A 20,906-nucleotide genomic window follows, 5' to 3' on the forward strand; every position below is an offset into this window, starting at 1 on the left:
AAATGAGATTTCGAAGGTTGAGTCGAGGACTGAAGTATGTTTAGCTGTGACATTTTTCACTTGAGATTGTATCAGGACACGAGCAGTTTAAATGACTACAACTTCTTCACACTCGATTACAAGCTGGCCTCACATGTCAGCACAGTGAAACCAGGACTGAGGATCCATTTGAAGATCTTGCTGTTTGCTTCCAAAGCCTTGAACGGGCTGGCTCCTTCCGACCTCTCTGACCTTTTACAGCTGCACGTCCCATCACGGTCAGTGACGTCTGCTGATCACTTACTTCTGGTTGCAGCTAACACTCGGCTGAAGCATGGCGGCGGCCCTTCTCAGTTGAAGCCCCTAAACTGTGAAACCAGTGACAGGTGCCCCCCACTCATCCCCAGGTTACACTGGTGTTTCTATACTTTTTTTTGTTTTTTTCCATTTTTGTTATTTTTTCTTCTTTTTATCGATATGATGTAAATCACTTTGGTCACATCTGTTGCTTTATTCTTCTTTTGTACAAACTGATGAGTCTCTTTTCTTTTCTCATTTCTGCCCTCAGAAGATTCTGCTGCTTTTGAGTCCAAGCAGCTGGATTGTTTTTTCTTTCGCTGTGCTGTTAAACACGAGGTGTAAATCCTACCTTCAGCGGGGCTCAGTCCTCGTGCCGCTGAGATCATAGACAGGGTGGGACTGCTGTGGACCGAGCGCAGGTAGTGCTCCATGTGGGGGCTGACGTACGGATGTGGAGGGCTGAACGGAGATTCACCCGTCCCAGGCGCTCCGTGGGGCGATAGACGGATCAGGGAGATATCTGAGATGACTGGGCTGCCTGTCAGTCCTGGAGGTCTGTGAAGAAACAGTAAAAAAAAAGAAGAAGAGGAAGAAAGAAATAAAAGGTGAGAAGAAAGGATGGTGCTCTGTTATCATCACGAGTGATCTTGATCGGTATGTTCATAGACAAGCCTTAACTTCTGTTCTTCCTCTAAAGTGTCTGCAGTCGCAATCCTCTTACACCCTTTCCACTCCACAGTTTAAAAGCTAATACATAATAATCTCCTTTTGTTCACCTTCTCCTATTAAGCCCTCCAGCGACAGACAAGTAGAGACCAAAGGCTTTTAACTGCACGTCTACCTGGAGAAGTACGTTCTGTCTGTTTGGGTGGGCAAAAGTACAGGCTGGCTCACAACAGGTATTACAAGTCGGATGATAAGAGAACACCGACGCTGCCTGAAGAGCTCTGGACTGACTTTTTCCCGACTGCCCGGTGGTCACATCAGGCTGTGCAGTAAATGTGTCATCTCCGGCAGGTAAGTGGCAGCTCTTCTTGCAGGAACAAAGACGAGTGGGTGTTGTAACTCTCAATAACCCCAAGGGCCTGCGCTCCAGATAAAAATGTCCCACTGGCAAAGTCTTTGAAGGGGCCAATAGTACGCATGTCGACCTCGTGTGCAGCAGACCTGATAAGTGGCCCAAATAACAGCTGCTACGAAGGAGGACGGACGACTTACAAAGCAAAGGTTAAACGCTTAATGTTTACCAATCAATCGGCACAGTTGCAAGGATTCAAATTTAGATTTCAGTGCTTTTTAAGGAAACGTGTTCTCTGGCTGGACCTTGCTACAAACTGCAGTTCCTTTAGAGGCCACTTGAAGTAGGCTCCAAAAGACCCAGAGTCCCATTAAGGACGACTGTATTCACAGTCAGGGTATTAAATCAAGATGGCTCCTGTTAGTTAATTTCTTCAACAGTGCACACTGTACGAGGGGTCGATTTATCTTAATAACTCAACTGTTTTGATTTCATGGAGAATCGGACTCCAAACATCAGCTTTTTAGAGGTTTGTCAGAAGGTTTAAGGTCCGGTGAAAAATGACTGGAGTCACTCAGACTTCGTCCACTATCAGTCTGTTTCTGTTGGCCTGCAGGGGGAGACTTCTCCCGTTACAAACAAGATGATCTTACGTCTGGGAATACAAAGGACAAGACCTCACTTCTTCAGGAGTACGGTAACTTTAAGACATCAAAGGAAAAGTTGATGGGAAACTATGAAGGCTGATGATCCCTCCTTTCATCAGAAATGACCAGACTACTGACTCACAGAGATACTATAAGGGGGGGAAGGGAGGGTCTTACACAATGAGTCTGAGTAACTAGTGACTAACATGCTGAAAGCCCCCTTTTAAAATGGATGTCAGGTTTCATGTCAGCCCTTCTACATGCTTTAATAATCATCTGTAATGTGTTCTCAAAGGAAGCGAGTGTCATGTTTTTAACTTCTCGATCGGTCACATGGTCCCCTAACCCTTCATTTAAAGGACAAAAACACTTCATGCAAAATTACTATTTAAAAAACACAGATACTTATTTTTATTATGTTTTATTTTTATTTATTTGTAATTTTTGAAAACCTAATGAAGCAGTTTTTTTTACGTGCATAGAGATCGTACTCTTCCTCAGTGGCGGACTTTTTGCACTACTGCTGGTCATGCAGTCCGTGCACTGGTTGCACTGATATCCAGTAAATGTCACAAACCTTCCCTCTCACTTTCTGCATATTTTTGTCCTGATAAGTTCACGCATCAGTTTACCTCAGCTTCATGAAGAACATGTAACAGGGGACTAGTAGAGATAAAGGCCAGGTACAGTCAGAGCATTCACACAATGCAGCTCACCACGAAAACTTCAGGAAGTTTGAAGGAGTTTTGCTCATGTGTGAAAGTAAAATTTGTTGATCCAGAAGAAGCTAAAATAAGCCCACGATGCAGTTTAAAGGTTTGGAAAAAGGAATCTGATCATTTGATTCTGATGAAGGGAGAGTGACTGGTGCAGGTTGCAGTTTCTGGCTCGGCATGAGACCTCGGCTGCATGCTTGGCAGAACCTCCCCTCCCCGTCCTCCTTCCAGAGTTTTCCTGCTCAGTCTCTCATTCAGCGTCTCTGTGCAGACGCCAGCCTGCACCCGGCCCGGCCCTGCCCAGCTCGGGCCGAGCCAACCAACCCAGAGCCTCGAACCTCGCTCCGTTTCCAGTAAGGGCCTGCGGACTGTCGGTCTTGTCTGCGGGCCAACTTTCTGCCGTCTTTTCCCCGACAAACAGCCATAAAGAGCTCTCTGTTCTGGGCAGGAGGGGAGAAGTGAGAAGAAACAGACGCTCCATACACAAAAACACGCTTCCCTCGGTCTGCCTGTGAGCGGCTGGCAGAGACCGTGGCAGCACTAACTCAAATTAGTGCTTGGGTGTTTCACTGATGGGCTACCTGGGTAAGCTGGCATCAGTGAGTATATTTCTTATCAGACATTAAAGAACCCCCAGCTATAGATTTAGCTGGAGCGTTAAGCCATAAAGAAATCCAAAGGGTTTTTTAAATGGAGGAAATATAACACCTGCAGGACCCAGAAAATGGTATACTGTATCCTAATAAGGCGATAAGGTTTGTTTTACAGAATAAAATCCAGCCGGATCCTGAATCTCATCGTGGTCCTGTTATAAGCTCCGAGGTGGCGTCACTTCGTCACCCCATAACGTCTTTGAACAGCTCTCATATTGAAGGTGAAACTTCACGGGGGAATAAATATCACACTTTGAAAGGGCAACATGTCTTTATTTATGCATCATCTTCACATGGCCCTTTTGTTACCGAGGGGTCATAATGATTATAAAAAGCACATCAAGCAATTTTAGCATTTTATAAACCCAGATATGCATCTGCAGAAACCATCTTACAATATAGAAATGATGCAAAGAATATTGCCCCTAAAAAGAAACCAAATAGACACACAGTGAGAGACAGAAAAATATACACATCCCAGAATTTAAAGTAACTCTCCAGCTCGACTGGAGAGAGAGGCGATGACGGCGTTTGAATCTGCATCACTGATTTCTAAACGAGGATCACTATGATGCCAGCTGATACGAAAGATTACAACAAATTGTGTTGATTACTGTCTGGAAGTAAGCGAGAAAATGTGCTGAGGCAAGATGCAGCCTGGAGGTTAAGCAGTCCTGGCCCGGCCCCCTAAAGCCCGCCCATAGTGCCGGGCGGGTCTCTATCCATAAACGATAGCTATTTGTTTCTTGGCCGATGACAAACCAGCGTGTCGACACACATCACTGAAGCTGCAGTAAATCACTCAAACAACTAAGAGTGTCTCTAACTCCTTGATAATAAGGTGAAATTTACTGCTGTAGCCCGTCAGGACGCTGCGTCTGGCAGGTACCTTTATTGAAGCCTCGTCGGCCCAGCCTCTTTCTGACAAGATGTTACTTGAAGTCTGTGTGTTTTCCTTCACTTAAAGACGCTCTCTGTGCGCGCCTGCCATTTAAAGACACCTCCATCACACCTGAACGCTACGGGTGGCTGCCTTGTTGGAAACAGACGTTAAAACCCCCCCCCCCCCAAACTTCTTCATCACGATGAAAGAAACGTGCAGGGAGTGAGGTTTGAGGAGAAACGGGGGGCCTCGTGCGAGTCAGTAGATGACATAGTTTGAGCGAAGTAATTGCTGTTTGTCTCTGTGTTCTGTACTGTGTGATTACACGCTCTCTGTTGTTCCATTGTTAAAACTCTGCTGTGAGAAAAAGTGATTTGGACATGGTGGAGCTTGTCTAGCATATGAGTAACCCTATGAGTAAGTGCATACCAGAGAGTGAGTACATCAGACTGCAGGGGGGGGTGGGGGGTGGGGGGGTGGGGTGGGGGGTGGGGGGGGGGGGGGGGGGGGGCTGACTGCAGCATGATTGGTACGATTTATAGAAAAATGTGATCTCCCGACCATATCTCGTCTTTCAAAATGTGTGAAGGAAATTCACATTTTGTTCAGTGTCTGATCGTTTCAGTTAGCTATAAATCATTAAATCATCTTTCACAGATTTGGAATCTGTTCTTGTCTTATGTGGCTTTTCCTTTATTCTGCATTTATTCTCCTTTTTATTCAGGACGCATGCACCATTCATGGAGAAAGTGGGAGTGGGTTCGGGTTTGATCCGCTCCCTGAGCTGTTAGGGTTCAGTGCCTTGCTCAATGGTACATCGGCAGCACTCTGAAAGTGACCTGGCCCCTCTGAAGAACTACGTGACCGTGCAGTGCGCCAAGCTCAACGGGGTGCAGATACAGCCTTGCGTGGCGTGCAGCACCCACTGCAGTCCTGACTGAAAGGCCCGTGAGGTTGAATCCAGAAAGTTTGAATGTTTCTTCTTTCTGCGAGTGACGCGAAGACGACGCTCCCCGTGCGCCCTGTCTTCAAGGTGAGATGTGAAAGCCACACCTCAAAACCTCCAGCTCCCTTTCTGCCTGCCTCTCTGCCCTCCTGTCTGACCAACAAGTCCGAATGTGCTTCTGCCGCATTTTCCCCGCTGGCTCGGGGTGGGATGAAATATGATGTGACACACTCCCTTCTGTACTTCTGGGCAGCCAAGGCGATCAAGATAAATCACCACACCGCCCCACATGGGACATGCTCAGATCCTGCCTTGGTTGTTTTTGGGGCCCTGATCAGGATGAGGAGGATTTGGACACGACGTGATACTGTAGTCCCTGAGAAGCAAAGACTGTGCAGAAAGGAGGGGCTGAGTGGAGCTGCGTCAGACGATTGGATAAGACGCTTGAATGAGACAGGATTATACAGAGGGTAATTATCCATTATTCGGCTCCCTTGCTGTCACATACAATTTAGTCTTTTTTGAGAGAAAGAAAAAGTACTTTGAGACCGTGTGATAAACCGTGACAATTTGAGGCTACTGATTTGAAACTCGGCACTCTTTTGATGGATGGGTCCCTTGTCTTTTTAGCAGCACATTCCTGGCTGTAACTCAGGGGAGCGTCCAAATTCAGACTTCAGCCGTGACGCTGAGCCGAGCTGGAGCCGGCATAAGATAACACCACGTCTGTCAAAACCACTGACAACCAGTCGTCAACCCCCTCCGTTTACCTCCAACCACTTTCCTTACATGTCAACCAAACCAAAACAATGAAGGGGAAAAAAACAACTTGGACCCAAATGGCTGATGGGTAAACTGTATTTAATCAACACATTCCTTGCTGTGGGGCTGTGGGCCTTGAGCAGGCTGATTGCCTGGACCAAATCTGTTTGTGCACAGGGGCGGTGTAGGCCACAGCACTGCCACACAAAAACCTTGGGCATATTTCAACTTTTCAGTGCTGCAATTTGCCCCCTGACTGCTTCCCAAAAAGCATAAATACAGGCTGCGGAATGAGCGGGGGATCTGTTTTTCTCATCCGCTGCGTTGTCGTTGAGGTTCTGGGAACGGAAGGCTGGATTTCGGATGCTAATTACCCGGTCAAACATGCTGGCACAAGTGGCTGGCTTTGCTGGGATGTGGGTTTGAGAAGAAGAACATGCCCGACTCCACAACATGCAGCAAAACCCGAGGTCTAGTGTAATCCCACAAAAGGCACGACCTTGTACCAGAGACAAGTCAGCAGCGTTCCCGAGAGGAGAAGCACGTCATATATTCTTGAAAGGCAGAGAAACCGCAGCGCGAAGATTTCTACTTTCCACTACTGAGACACAAAAACTGTATGTGCTCGGGTGCTTCATGTAGAGACAGTGTTCAGATCTCAATCCAACCTCGTCTGTGTGATGAGGATTTCAAGGTCTTTAGAGAATTATCGTTTTTTTCCTCTTTTAGAGGTTAAAACAGAAATACTGGAAATATCAGTCTCCATTGAGGTTACCGTAAAATCCAGAATACAAGTCGAGCTGATGTATTAGTACCATGTTTTTGATATTCTCTCAGAGGACAAAAAAAAAATAGGAAATTGTTTTACTCCATGATGATTTTTATTGTTTTCAGTAACGTCAAACAGGGTGCAGTTTCTGTGCAGCTCTTTTAGTTCCACTCCTGGAAGCTACAGTACGCTCAGTCGAGCTCTCCGCCTGCAGTGAGAGTTGTGACGCACGCACCTGTGGCTCTCTGTCTGACTCCACCGGTCACTCTTCACGTTTATTTAAGGAACAACAAAGCCCCCTGTTCTGTAAATGCCTGATTAGGTGTCCAATCAGCTTTCAATAAACTATTAACCGGGAGGATGTTTTGATCAATGATTGCATTGATGGTGACTGCCGTGCCTGCAGTAATGAAGGTGAATGTGTCAGCGTTTAATGCTGGTGTATTGGTCTGTACTGGTCAACTGAACTGTTTGTACAAAACGCAGCCGACTTTTAAGTTGAACAAACAGGTATTGAAAGTGCGTCTGCATTTGGTGTCATACTAATAACCTCCTTGTAAGATAGCTGATCAAAAAAAAAAAGGTTTATAAAGCCTTTTGTAAGCTTCTGAGAGTCATCTCTAAAGACCACCAGAGAAAGTCAGGTGAGACTGGGACCAAAGGTGAGCAGCACAGGCTGACTGGACAACTGAAGACAGAAAACTGGGAGCGCTGCACGATCTGCATCACGATAGCATCCTGATCCACTGCTCGCGTTGTGTCGCTAACAGAAAGTGATGGAGGGCTCTCTGAAGTGAGCCCGATCCAGCGGCTGCCACGGAGCGCCCCGGCTGCGGCGACACCGTGCTCCACTTCAGCGGGACGACGCTCGGTAATTAGGTGAGTGTGTCGCATGCAGGGGAAAAAGACAGCTGCATCAAGGTGTTGATGAATTAGTGGGAGCACTCTGTCAGAGTCGCATCACATTAATCAAAACAAAGCAGCTGCGCGGCCACACTTTTCCCCTCTCCTGCGTTCTCGCTCGCCTTTGTGCTTGATAAATCGCTCTGCCTACACTATGTATCACCTGATCTCGCTGAATTTAAATGTAACAGCAGAGTTCTCACAAAACCTCTATTGATCTTCCTCCTGGGTTCCTTTCCTGGAGTTGAATATTCGAGATAAGAGAAGAAGGCCTGGAAACGTTAGGAGGGACAGAATTTTACAGGAAAATACACAAGTTTCTTTGTAGGTCAGTTTAGGAAGCGAGTTTCAATACGGAGCCTCAACTTTCAACCTGGTTATCCACAACAATAAACCAGTTAAATAATGACACTGAAGTGGAAACGACACATGTGAAAGTCCACTTCCAGAGGATCAATTTCAACATTTAACGCCGACAGTGACTGACTGAAAGTGAAGCTGTATTTCCTCCACCGTCTCTCTGCAGAGCGGATTTGCTGCACGCAGACTTTCCTGGCTGAGCTCCTCGTTGCATCGTTAGCAGAGGAGATAGGATTGGAAATGTTAACAGTCTGCTGTATGGCGCTGAAGTGGCTCGTCTCTCTGCGTCTCTTCAGGCTTCGCCCTGTTTGAAAACTGGCTCAGTAACTAAAGAGCATTGAAGCTCGAGTGCTGATAGCAATGAAGCAAAACAGACAGCTGACCTCTGCAACGACTGAACAAAAAACTGAACAAGCAGTTTGTGGTTTCTGCATCAAAGGACGAACAGGAAGTGACAACTGGGATGTTGTGTTTTATGAAAACAGCAATCACAAACCAGAGAGAATAATAAAGCTTTATTATGACTGTGTTCAGTTGTTATTGATTATTGTTGAAGGATTTAGTGTATTTTACTGACAGTATTTAGTGCTGCTTCTTTAACTATCACACCATGCAAAATACACTTTACCATCGTTTTCTAACTCTTATTCGGAGTAGTTATATACCCTCACATGCTCTGTGTTATGATAACGTGCTCGTTGGCAACGTGTGAACTCTCAAAGTCGGGTCTTTTCTCTTCTGAAACGTTTCTGAAGTCGGATGAGCTGCTGTTACTTGAACCATCATAAATCCTGAACTTTCAAAAGACGGGTTTGTGCTGCAGAAAGTCCGACATCATCACCTCTCAGCACCCCGAACGCAACTTCCAGCGTCAAAACATATAACTACGTTAACATTTGGATGAACGGGTGATCCTTAATTCTTCAGAGAGGATAACTTACCCATGCATGGAGTGGAGTGGGTGTGGCTCATAATGGTACCGCCCCTCATGGTGTCTCATGTCGATTGGGATGGGTGTGTGGAAGGTGGGGAAGAGGTGGTGGGCACCTGTGAGAAGAGAGAGAGGTTTGTTGAGGCCTGACAGACGGTGATAGAAACACATTGACGGGTAAAAAGGAGTCATGAAATAAAACAGAGGAAGACACGAGGCTCCTGACTAAACCCGGCAACGCAGCATGAGATGCAACTGTACTGTTTTACAGTTCCCGTAACGCACCAGTGATTGAGAGCGTCTACACTGTTGTGGCTTTGGTCTGGAGAGCTGCATGTTCTCTCCATCCCCTGAGAGCAAACAGAGCAGGGCTCACACAACAATGAGTGTGTTTTTATGTGTCAGACAAAGGATGCACAAATCCACCATTTCCTGCCATAAACGGTCTGCAGGCTGGAGGGAAGTCTCATGAAAACACCGCAGTAGATCTTCATTAATTGCTGCCACAACAGACTCTGAGCAGGAAAACATTTGTGTCTCGATTATTAAAAGCCGACTAATACACTTCCCAGTTAGATGTGTTCAAACTGCACATGTCCCTCAGAGGAAAAACAAAACCTGGACAGCACATTTAAGTGCACATGCTGCGAGGGGAACAGAGAGCGTAAGTCAGGATTCTTCAGCAGAAAAGCTGGAGTGACCAGAGAGCAGAGACCAGCGAGGCGAGCGGTCAGAGCTCAGTGTGTAAGGGCGGGGCTGCCGACCAAGCAGCTGAGCGTTAAAGATCCCACATTATCTTCATGTTCACCTCTCATGTTGTCACCCAGTGAAACATATACGTAGACTAGCTGTGCATGACTTGCAGCTCTCCTCATTTCAGGCCTCATTTTGCCCCCCTCCCCACATGCCCACTTTCTTCTAATTGGCCAGCTCTCTGGAAGCCTGGGGGGAGGGGGGGGAGGGGGGGCAGAATGCTGCAGGGCTGCCAGGGCTTTCAGGGGAGCCTTTATGTAGAAGCCGTCTGGTAGATTTCATGGTTTCATACATCGGGGAGATGTCGTGTGATTGGAAGGACGAGCCAATCAAGGCCGTCTGCAGACTTTTCCAGGAAACGCTCCAACATTGTTTACCTCGTGATCTGAAACATTCGCCACCTTTATGAGCATGCAGTGTGAGCAGCTGGTCAACTTTAAACCGTCCACACTGAAGCTTCTTCCTCTGTTTGCATGCATTCAAATGTGTTTCAGAGTAAAAGTACATACATTAACAGTTTGTTTTCATATCACAGCAACAACAGGAGTTGTTATTTTGAATGTGTTTTGCAGCAGTTGAAGTCTGTGTGGTTTTGAGTCGAGCCTCAGGGGTCCTGACGCGCTCCAGCCAGAGCTGTGAAAACAAGAAGTAACAGGACCGTGTGCCTGCAGGCTGTGTCAGAGCGCCGCGTGTTGTTTTTACGGGATGCCTAATACAAAGACAGACATTACTGCTACTTAACCCTGATTGAGCCTTTTGTTAGTGCGATGGAGGTAATCACGGTGACGTTGCAGCGTCTTGTTCTTTGTTAATTCCGCTGGGATTATGGTGAGTTGGGGAGAAGTTACCCTGAAGGCAGCGTTGACCTGTGAAACATTTGACTCCTGCAGGTGAAGCGTAATTCAATAATGACTTTTTTATCCCCTTTAATCTGCATCGGCTTTAGATTACTGATGCATTCCTGCAAAGACATTTGCATGAGTCAGTCTTGCATTATTCTTATCGCCGATTCTTTTGGGGACAAAAACATGAATCCGGTGCAAAAATAAAGCAAAATTTGTGAAGAAGCTGCAATGTTTTATTCTTTCAAATTAATGAATTTAAGTTTTTCAAAAGCAAAAGAACACCTAACATGTGGCAGAACTTGTACCTGAATTAAAAGTATTACCCAAAGTCTGAAGTCTCTAAACACTCGTGCAGGATATAGAGACTTGTGAAACAACCAACGTTTGCTGTGAGCTGCGGTAAAATTAGCCTCCAGCCTGTGGAGGTCAAAGTGAGACGTGAAATCCGGTTGTCTGTTCTCTCCCCTCGTCTTTAAGCTCAGAGGGTCGAGCTCTCTGTGTTTCTATCGAGATCTACGCAGCTGGATCTCAGCCAGCGACCCTCCCTCGCTTTTGTATGCGAGACAGGCGGCCAATTCCGAGTCAACTTGTGCGCCACAAAGCCAAAAGAGGCGACCAGTAAATGAGTGAGAGGGAGTGAGAGCTGGGAAAAGGAGTCGGAGCTTTGTTTCACAAGTGGAGCCAGAAGTTGGGGCTTTGTCTGAGAGGTGCCCCCTGCTTGTGCTGCCTGGCACATCTGAGGAGGAGAGGGAGGGCACGGGACGACGAGACGAGACGACCACAAAGACAGCGTCCCTCTAAGTCACGCCAGCACACTGACTTCTTTTAGACTTATTGGACAGCTGATCTATTAAACCGTCAAACTGCAGGACTCTTTTCTTCTCCTTCGCAGCTTCTGAGGTAAACAACAAATCAGTGTTTGTTTACAATACTGACAGTAAAGTGAAAAGTTTAGAGGCTGAGTGTTCGAGTCTGAGCATCAGATGGACGTTAAAGATCAAGTGTCTGCAGAACAAACTAGTTCCTGACACGTCTCACCTCCGCCCTTAAGGCTCCTTTGTGTGTTTCCAAACAGTGTCAGGACTAAGAGGTCCATTAAGCAGCAGGTGAAACACAACATCAGGCGGGACATTCAAAAGTCAGCTTGCTGAGAAACTGCTGACATGAGTTTTGGAAATGCAAAACTTCATATAACATCGTCTGAGTTGAGGTACATTTCTACGTGATGTAGAGAAGTCAAACCCCCCCATGGTGTGTTGTTCTCAGCTCTGTGTTCACAATCCTCAGAACGAGTGTATTTCTAGTCCTGTGTGGATCCCGCCCTCTCCGACTGTTAGCCCCGCCCACAACAGACACGGCTCCGCCCACTCAGGGACGTTGTTTGTACAGGCATAAGGGATGAGAGTTCTCACTAGAGTACAACTGAAGGAGAAAATAGTTCTTCGTTCTTAAAAAAAAAAAAAAAAAAAGGTAAAAATATCAAGCTCCCTTTCCCGAACACGACGGGAGGAGGAACGCTGAGGGACATGACCAGAGAATCTACTGTAAATTAACTCTTTATTTATTTATTTATTTATTTATGATCTTACCTTTGTACATTTTGTGTTGTTTTTTTTTTATTCTATTTTATATATTGGTAATTGCTAAATATTGTGTTATAATATATTTAAGTTCTTTCTGTTTCCCATGTTAACTGTCACACACAGGATTTTAAGACACCACATTTCTCCGCCAACAGATCACAAACTGAAAACTATCAATGAAGGCTCTTTCAGTTCGGCTACATTTTATCGAAGGCATCTTGTTAATCATGGCAGCGGCTCAAACTGCAGTTATGTGCACGCTGCACTGAGGGCCTTTTGTATTGGGAGTAATCTTATATCATAAACCAATCCAGCCCCCAGGAAGCTTTCACTGGTGGTCGTTCTCAGGCGCCATATCTGCTCTGATCTCTCATAACGTGTTTGTTTTAAAGCTGAACACATCTTCGCCCCCAGCCCCCATAATGAGGCTCCAGACGTGCCAAACATCCTGCCAAGCAGCAGGGTAAGAGCGCCACATCTTCTCCTTTTTAGTTTGCATCGTAAGGCTTTGGTTTGATCTTTCCCTAAAGACAATGCCAGGTGTTCCATGTTAACAAAGGCCCCCTACCAGTCTCATGAACCAGACAAAGGAGAAGGAAAAGCTCTCTCTCATTATGTCCAAATGAAGCCCCCGATCAGGGCCGCGCTGCAGCCGAGAGTGGAGTGGGCTCATGTCTACGAGGAAGTACTCAACGATAATAATAATGCCCTGAGAGGCCAGGCCGGGACAGGCCAGGAATAATTTCGTGGAAAAAAAGCCTTTGTCGTGCTTTGAGAGAAAAAGGGCAGACGGAGAGGAGAGGAGGGGAGTACGAGAGAGAGAGAGAGAGAGAGAGAGAGAGAGAGAAAGAGAGAGAGAGGAGAGTGAAGAGCAGAGGAGCAGGAGAGGTGGGGGTGCTCGATTCAGACAGGAAATTCCAGCAGAAAAAGTTGGCCTGCGTCCTAACTACACAGCGCCGTGCCAACAGCTATACACAAACGCTCATGTGCATGCAAACACACACACACACACACACACACACACACACACACACACACACACACACACACACACACAAACTCACAATTACACACACGGACAGTGATTTGTTCTGCAGTTCACTTTCAGTAAGCAACCATCAAGAGTGACTGAGATAAACACGAACGTGCTACTTTGAGGTTGAACAGACTTGTCTTTCTTAAACACACACACACATACACACACACACACACACACACACACACACATACACACGCACACATAAAACACAGCAAAGCAAGTGCTGTGCCCAAGGTTAATAAAAAGTGTGTGTTTAGCCTAATCCGGGAATCCTGCACTACACACACAACACGAAACCTGCAGGTTTAGTTTGCAAGACGTTGCTTCCTCTGGGCCAGTGCATGGGCGAGTGATGGCGACAGAGGGATTAGAGGCTTACAGGAGAGCACGGAACCACTGCCATCTATGAAAGGAAGTCTTAACAGAGTGGCTCTTTGCTTTTAACAGCCCCGAGGGAGGGTAAAATGATACCTTTTTTATTGATAGGGGGATTTAGGGCAGAAGGTAAGTGGATTAGTCCAGTGGTCTTCGCAATGACACGAGATGGTTTGAGCGGAAATTCATTAGTCCCTGTGAACTCTCAAAGTCTGTGTATGTTAGGACGTGCACATCAAACAGTCACTCACGGCATGCGATCAAAGTTGTTTTAAAGGAGTTTGGACTGGGTGTTCACGGCGTGTTACTTTTTTATACACGTTTATATTTCAAGTATAACCAAGTCTGTTGGTCAGTAGTTGTGTGTCGAGAGTGATGAGTGAAACATTTTCAGAAAGGCGAAGATGATGTGACCGGTGATCGCTATCCCCCGTATTTTTGCACGTTTTGTGCCGTGTACCCACATCCTCCTCACTCCGTGTCCAGACAAAGGAGGACAAGCGTCCTCTGTTTGATGCTCATAGTGAAGGAGACGATAAAAAAAGACACATGGGAGTGTTGGTCATCGTGAAGAAAAACAAGAACGGCCCTTCTCAACGCATGAGCGCTTCATCCATGTCAGCTTTTTCGTTGACTTTTCAGGTAAAAAATAAAAAATAAATAAATAATGCTTGGTGTAAATTGCACAAACGTGTTTGCAGATGTACTCATGTAATAAGAACAGAGTCGCATCCTCTGCTCTCGATCCATTTATAAAAGACATAAAGCGAACAAATGCATCTTCATGAGACTCCAAAGCTCCTGAGAAACGTCAGCATTTAAAAACGGAGGCGACTTTGGGTTAAAAATGTGATGCATACTGTTGATTTTTGAAAAGACAGAGATTGTGTTGTTTTTAAACCACTGGTTCTGAAAAGTATAAAAAGTACCGAACATTTAATCAAAGTGATTTTTGGTCTTTCTGCTGTGAATTCTGCGTCTGCATACCAGCAACTTTGAGATCCCAATCAGGTGTGTGTGTGTGTGTGTGTGTGTGTGTGTGTGTGTGTGTGTGTGTGTGTGTGTGTGTTACCATGGGGGCCTTTTCCCCGTGTTTATATCTCGATGCCACGACACCCACATCCCTCAGACCCAGCTGGCCTCTCTCATTTACAATCAGTCTCTGTCAGATCTGCACCCATGCCTCAGTCAATCAGAGTGTGTGACCCCCGCGAACCCACCACCAGTGTGATCCATCACCTGGGCAAAGAGGTGTTCAAGCAAGTCTCCTAATTGTTCTAAAGGCTGACTGATGCCGGACCCTTATCTCACCTGGGCTGCCATTAGCCGGTGGTACTTACATCCGTTCAGTGGGAAACAGGTACCAAGGGAAGACCCGGGTCACGAGGAGACTCACTTTAGTCACGTGTTTTAACCTCAAAAACGTAAATGCTGCTTTTTAAACTGATCCAAAGCTCACCACCAAAGTTCAATCAAGGTCTGTAGATGAAGAAAATAAAAAAAAAACCTCAAAGTTTACCTTGAAAATGGAGGTATAATCACCAGTGTCCAGCAGTCGCACCTGGGGAGAATTGTCTAACAAGCATCATGCATCACGGCGAGCGTCGGGCGTTTAACAGGCTGGGTGGATTCCTCATGTTTGAGAGTGTGATGTCAATGAACCGGTAGCATTGGCTGAGCAGGCCTCTCCTCCGTGAAGACTGATGAGGTGTCAGGATAATCAGCTTCCCGTGCAGACTTCTGATTTATAGCTGCGTCCCTTCAGAGCGCAGGTGTAGTCCTGATCGAGTAATTAACGCGGGGGGGGGGGGGTTGTTATTGTAGCAGGGATGGTAGGAATGACTCCATGGGCAACTCAAGAGGAACAACAAGATGAAGCACTGAGCCCAGATACAGAGAGCTGAGTGTGAAAATACTTGGAATATGAAGTTGGTGTCGTTACATTTTCTGTATTAAAGTGTGTGTAACTTTATCAGACAGCATTTTCTCGCCAGTGTAAACGGCCAATCCAGCGCAGCCGCTTCAAACAGCGGGAACCGAGTGTTTCGTGAGCCCTTTAACCTCTGAGCCACAGTTGACGGAGAAGCTGCCAGTTCACACAAAGAGCGTCCTCAGCGCCCTATGACGGCATCCTCAGCGCGAGCTCAGCACCCCCCCCCCCCCCCCCCCCCCTCCGGGATTGTAAACAGGGTTCTTTTTTTTTTTCCTTCAAAGAAAAGAAGGGAACGGCAGAGGAAATACCTAAAAGAGCTCACAATGTGTGGGAGAAGGAGGCAGCGCACATCAATCTAAAGCTGTCTCAGCTGGGGGTCACTATGAGGTGAGGCGCCCCCCCGGGGAGACCCGGGGAGTATCTGCTGGTCCGAACTGTCCTGGACTTCATCAAACGGCCATGATGAGTCTGTTGGATGTGTCCGAGGTCTTTCAGAACGACACACGTTCATAAAGGCTGCAGATAAAGTCTTCTTCAGGGACATTTATACTAAATCTAAAAGTTTGAAATGATTGATGTCCCATTACAATATTTACAACCATCTGCAGGGAGGTTTGATTAAACAAACAACTGGTGTCCATTAGTTTAATAGTGACATTTAGAGGAGCAAAGTTTACAACTGCTGAAAGAGAACTTGCAGGTTATAAAACCTGCAAGTTCACAAATGTGAGGATTTAAATGACCACGATGGCTGCATGGTTATCCCTGCAGAAAACTCTGATCTGACTGATCGAAGAAACTCTTTTAAAATGCTGAGACGCTCAGACTGTTATTCTCAGAGTCTGACAACACTGCTGATTATGCTGCAGCATTTACAGCCCCTATATGTCAGCCAATGTCTGCAGAATCTCTCGAAACTTTGCACGATGACTTTTTTGGAAATCAGCAGGTGTTGGGTTGTGGTTTTATATAAAAAAGGAGCTATGATCCTAAAATATACTTACAAAACCCCACGACTATTTCAGTATTTTAAATCTGGAAACTGTTGCACATGACTTTTCTTCAGTAGTTCAGTAACGGGCTCTTTTAAAACTTCATCAGAGTGCAGCTTTTCCTGCAGCAGTCTAACCCCGTTCTTTCTGTCTGTCTGTCTGTCTGTCTGTCTGTCTGTCTGTCTGTCTGTCTGTCTGTCTGTCTGTCTGTCTGTCTGATTAAAAATACCATCGATTCAACATCGACAAATCGATAGACGTGTCTTTTTGTTGTTCCAAACCCTGTTCAGGAACCAACATCTGAATCTGCAGTCTGCTAAATTGTTATTTCAAACATCAGTATCGGCATCTTCCTGGATTTTCACTGCATCTCTAAAAACAAATTACTACTATAATGGAAACCCTTCTTCTAGGTTTGGATTTGAAAACGGAGCATGTCTTAGTGTTTGAGGAGCCTGCTTCTATAAATCACGTGTTTGTATTGAGCAGAGCAGAATCAAAGCTCGAGTGTGAACATCCTCTGCGTGTTGCTGAAGCTGAGAGTTGATACGTCTCAAGCTGTGGATCGACTTTGAAGAACCTCAGCTGACTGTTGGTGGCGTTCATAACACCGGGCAGAGCATCTTAAGTGCAGACCCCCGCGCTCTCAGGTCATCTATCCTGATAAGATAAAACGTTAAGACCGCGCTGTTTACACACACACACACACACACACACACACACACACACACACACACACACACACACACACACACACACACACACTAAGAACAGCAAGGTCTCATGAAGCCCCTTCTTGTCTGGCCTCTTTCTTCAGGGCAGGATTCAGCATGGAAAGCATCTCACTCTGGGAATTTGTTTTAAAGCACTAACAAGAAACAGCTGTGAAGTCAGAAGGGGCTCCGAGCGAGCCGATTGGCTCTCAGGTGACTGTGTGTAAAACGCATGCAGAGCGCAGAGCGACAGGCTCAGCTGATGTTCCTGCTGTCACGAGCAGTAAACTGTGGCATGGCTGTAGAGTTGCTTTCCATCTGTTGTTGTTTCAGCTCGTTTTCTTTCGACATAAACTGATGTCGGAGCCCCCTGACAAGAACAACTGCTAACCTGCGACGCATGGGAACCCGCCGCTCACAGAAACAGGGAGGACTGATTTATGTACTAAAAGCATTAAGCCACTTTAACAGCTCTATGTTTGCGTCTTTTCTCATGCTTTCATTTAGAGATAAGACGGCAGACAGAGTGGGAAATTGGGGAGAGAGAGAGAGAGAGAGAGAGAGAGAGAGAGAGTGCCCTAATCTTTGCTTCTTCTTAACTTGGTTCAAACCCTCCCTGGTCTGTTTGGAAGCATTTAGAGACATCATTTATCCCTTTGAACCTCAGGCTCTCTCTGAAGGATCTCAACTGTTTCAGTAACAGGAACCGGTCTCATGGTTTGGTATGTTTCCAGAACACACTGTTTCACCCACATTTATGAAAAGGTCAGTGGTCCAGCAGTGGGTAGTTCTCATGCCCCGTGTACAGAGGCTACAGTCCTCAAAGCGGGCAGCCCGTCTCTGAATCTGACCTGTGGCTTCTTTTCTCCCTTTCGGGGACAAATTTTTTTTTTTTTTTAATTTAGATTGAATTTGCTTTGTGTCATTCCCCACTCTCTCTCTGTCTCTCTCTCCCAGAAAAATACATCTCAAGAGGATGAAACTTAACCTTTAAAGTTGTGAACTACCTTCCCCCTGATTGTCACAGAGTCAAAGAAAGAAACAAATCAATACTCTTCCTACATATCTAAATAACGTGTATGTGGATGCATTAATATTAAGATCTTTTAATTCATCATTGCTGAATATCATTAATCCAAAGGTTAATTTTTTTTTTTGCCTCTGCGATCTGTCTTTCCTCCCTGCAGCTATGGCGGCGCTTTGAAAGCAGCCTGGAGGGCAGCTCATGTGTTTACTTGGCCTTAATGCAAGTATGGAAGTCAAAATAAACATGGGGCCCTGTGAGTAACACATGTCGCTTTCATCAGTCCCTCACTGGCAATACAATCACATAGTTTAGAAAGCAAAGGGATTTGTGACATTTAAAGAGAAACGGAGCTCGCTCTGTTAGTCCACATGCCTGTCTTCATTAGATATGCGGGGAAAAGCGTAAGTCCATCCGGCTGTGTGTTGGAAAACTGAGGTCCGACAGGAAACGTCAAACACAGAAAATCCTGCAGGGATAATGACAGCTGAGATTGTGCACCGATCACAGAAGTTAGTTTTTCTGCAGAGCTGCACTCCTCCACATCTTCCGTTATGCTCAGGTGTGTGCGTGTGTAATGCGGCTCTTGACAGTTGACGGCAGGGCAGCTCGAGCCCCCCCAAGGCTCCAGAGACGAGCGCAAGTGGCCAGGACATTACTCAGCAACAACAAACAACAGCCCTCAAGATAAGGAATCATTTGTCACTGGTGCTGCACTGACAAACAGCATGCATTGTGTGATATAATTAGCCGACACGCCGCCTCCCTTGTGTGTGACACAGAGAGAGTTGAGTCACCTCGGGGTAAGTCTGTGGAGGATTCTCCTTTATCTGACAAACTCATCATGGATCTGGTCAGTAAGGACTCCCAGTCCTGCAGGAAGTTTCTGCACAGTCTTGTGATGTAACTTTTAGTCGTTGAGTTTTTCTTATGAAGCTGAAAAATTAAACGGAGAAAGAAACTAATTTAAATAGAAATGTTATCTGTCAGCGTTTCATATGCTGAACATTTCCTCTCATGGTATACTGCATACGACAAAAATTAGGCTTTTTACATTTGTTAGTATTTTTAAATATTCTGCTTTTACTACCTAATTTAGTACAGATACTTCATTTTTGAAGTGATTCATGTCTTATTAGTTTAGTTGGAGAATCTCTCAATCTGCACATATTCTTACAACGGCGCTCGTGCATGTAAGGGGGCGTGGCTTTAGAGCGAGCACAGAGGGAATGCTACTTTCGAAATCATGCTAGTTTTTAAAAAAATCCCCAAATTCTGCCTTTAAGTCGTTGGAAACGTAAATAAAGCCTGTAGCTTTCTGTTACTGTTTCACTTCGGTTAACCAGCAATAACACACGCTTCTAGTAACGGGCAACTTCCCGATCATGGCATCGCATCTGGTTTTGAAATGGTAATAACCCAACGTGTATTTTCAGTGTAAAGTAATGGCGTGCTAGCTGCAGGAGAGGGCGAGGCTTTTGAATGTTTGTAATGTTCATGTCATGGTCCTTTGCTAAAAACCTGCCGTGTGAAACGTTCACTGAATGAAGACGAGGATAGCGAGCCACATTTCATCTTTCAGCTTTGCATGACTTCTCAACACATTTGAATTTGAAAACATTCTGCAATCAATTTAAAAGTCACCTTAAGTTTAATGCAGACATAAGACTGTTGGGACCGATTGCACCATCATTTGTGAATCCCTTAAATAACGTAAATCCATCCTGCTATAGCCCTCGTAAGTGCGTTCTGTCATTGAGCCCATTTCTAGACTGACTTACCGCCAGAGCCTCCATCAGCGCTCAAAATGAAACCTTTTGGGAGACAAACGTAATACACCCACAGTTACATATGTTTAACTCAAGAGTTCAAAAGTGATGATAACGGTTGGATTTCTTCAGACTTTGACGTTTTGGAAGTCTAAAATAAGACGTGCTGAAACAGGAGAGACTTTCACATGCTATCTCAGCTTCAGTCGCTGCGACTGAACACTCACATGCAGAAGCAATTAGAGCGTGGACCGAAGCCAAACTCCAGGCTCCAGAGCAAATCCAGAGTAAAGTCTTGCGCTCTTATCTTAACTGGGTTCAAAAAGAAAAACAAAAAAACCTTGGTAAATTAAGTCGACGGTCTGTTTCCAATTTTGAATTCCACTTATTAAAGCTCCAAAATGCTGTTGTTTTAAATGTCTTTAAGAAACCCCCAAAGGGAATGGTTTCTCGGCTTTTACGCAATCAACAAACAAATGACTACACATTGATTTATGATACAATTCTTTCCCTTTTTTAATTTGGTTTTCCTTCAGTAGAAACAAACAAAACCATCTGGTTCTTTAGGTTAGAGATCGTCCCCTCTTTAGAGTTTCAGCACTGTGGTTTTTGTTTATCCAAGGCCTTGATTAGAAAGCATTTCTTCCCCTTCCCCCTGCCTCAAAGCCCCAATCTGAAAGCACATCACATCTTAAAAACAGTCTCGCACTGGCTCTTGATAATGATCCACATGTGGTACAGTTGTGATCTGCATCGAGCCACTCTTGTTCTTTCTGCGGGGAAAGGGTGCCACATGCTGCCACTGTATTATTTTTAACCACCCCTTCAGATGCACCACATCAAACACCGTGTGAAGTCACACTGAGCTGCGGTTCAGGAGAGAGCGCTGATAAATCACGACTCCAACAACGGACATTAAAAACGATTTTTGGCGGCTTCATCCACTGCGACAAAGATTTTCTTAAACTTTGAACTTTGCAACGTTACACAGTCATTGTGTTTGTTGTGATGTC

General features: G+C 45.5%; 1 protein-coding gene across 2 annotated transcripts in view; it reads right to left on the minus strand.

Moving 5' to 3' along the window:
* Positions 1 to 20,906, minus strand: part of gli2a (GLI family zinc finger 2a) — a 74,143-nt gene that overhangs the window by 24,929 nt on the left and 28,308 nt on the right. For both annotated transcript variants that reach the window (XM_079357558.1, XM_079357559.1), the window contains 2 exons: positions 8,878 to 8,983; positions 629 to 834 (listed from right to left, as the gene is read on the minus strand). In XM_079357558.1, the coding sequence (XP_079213684.1) occupies positions 629 to 834; positions 8,878 to 8,983 (312 nt within the window). The remainder of the gene's footprint in view (positions 1 to 628; positions 835 to 8,877; positions 8,984 to 20,906) is intronic.

Source organism: Symphodus melops (genome assembly GCF_947650265.1).
Source record: "Symphodus melops genome assembly, chromosome: 12".
Taxonomy (NCBI): domain Eukaryota; kingdom Metazoa; phylum Chordata; class Actinopteri; order Labriformes; family Labridae; genus Symphodus; species Symphodus melops.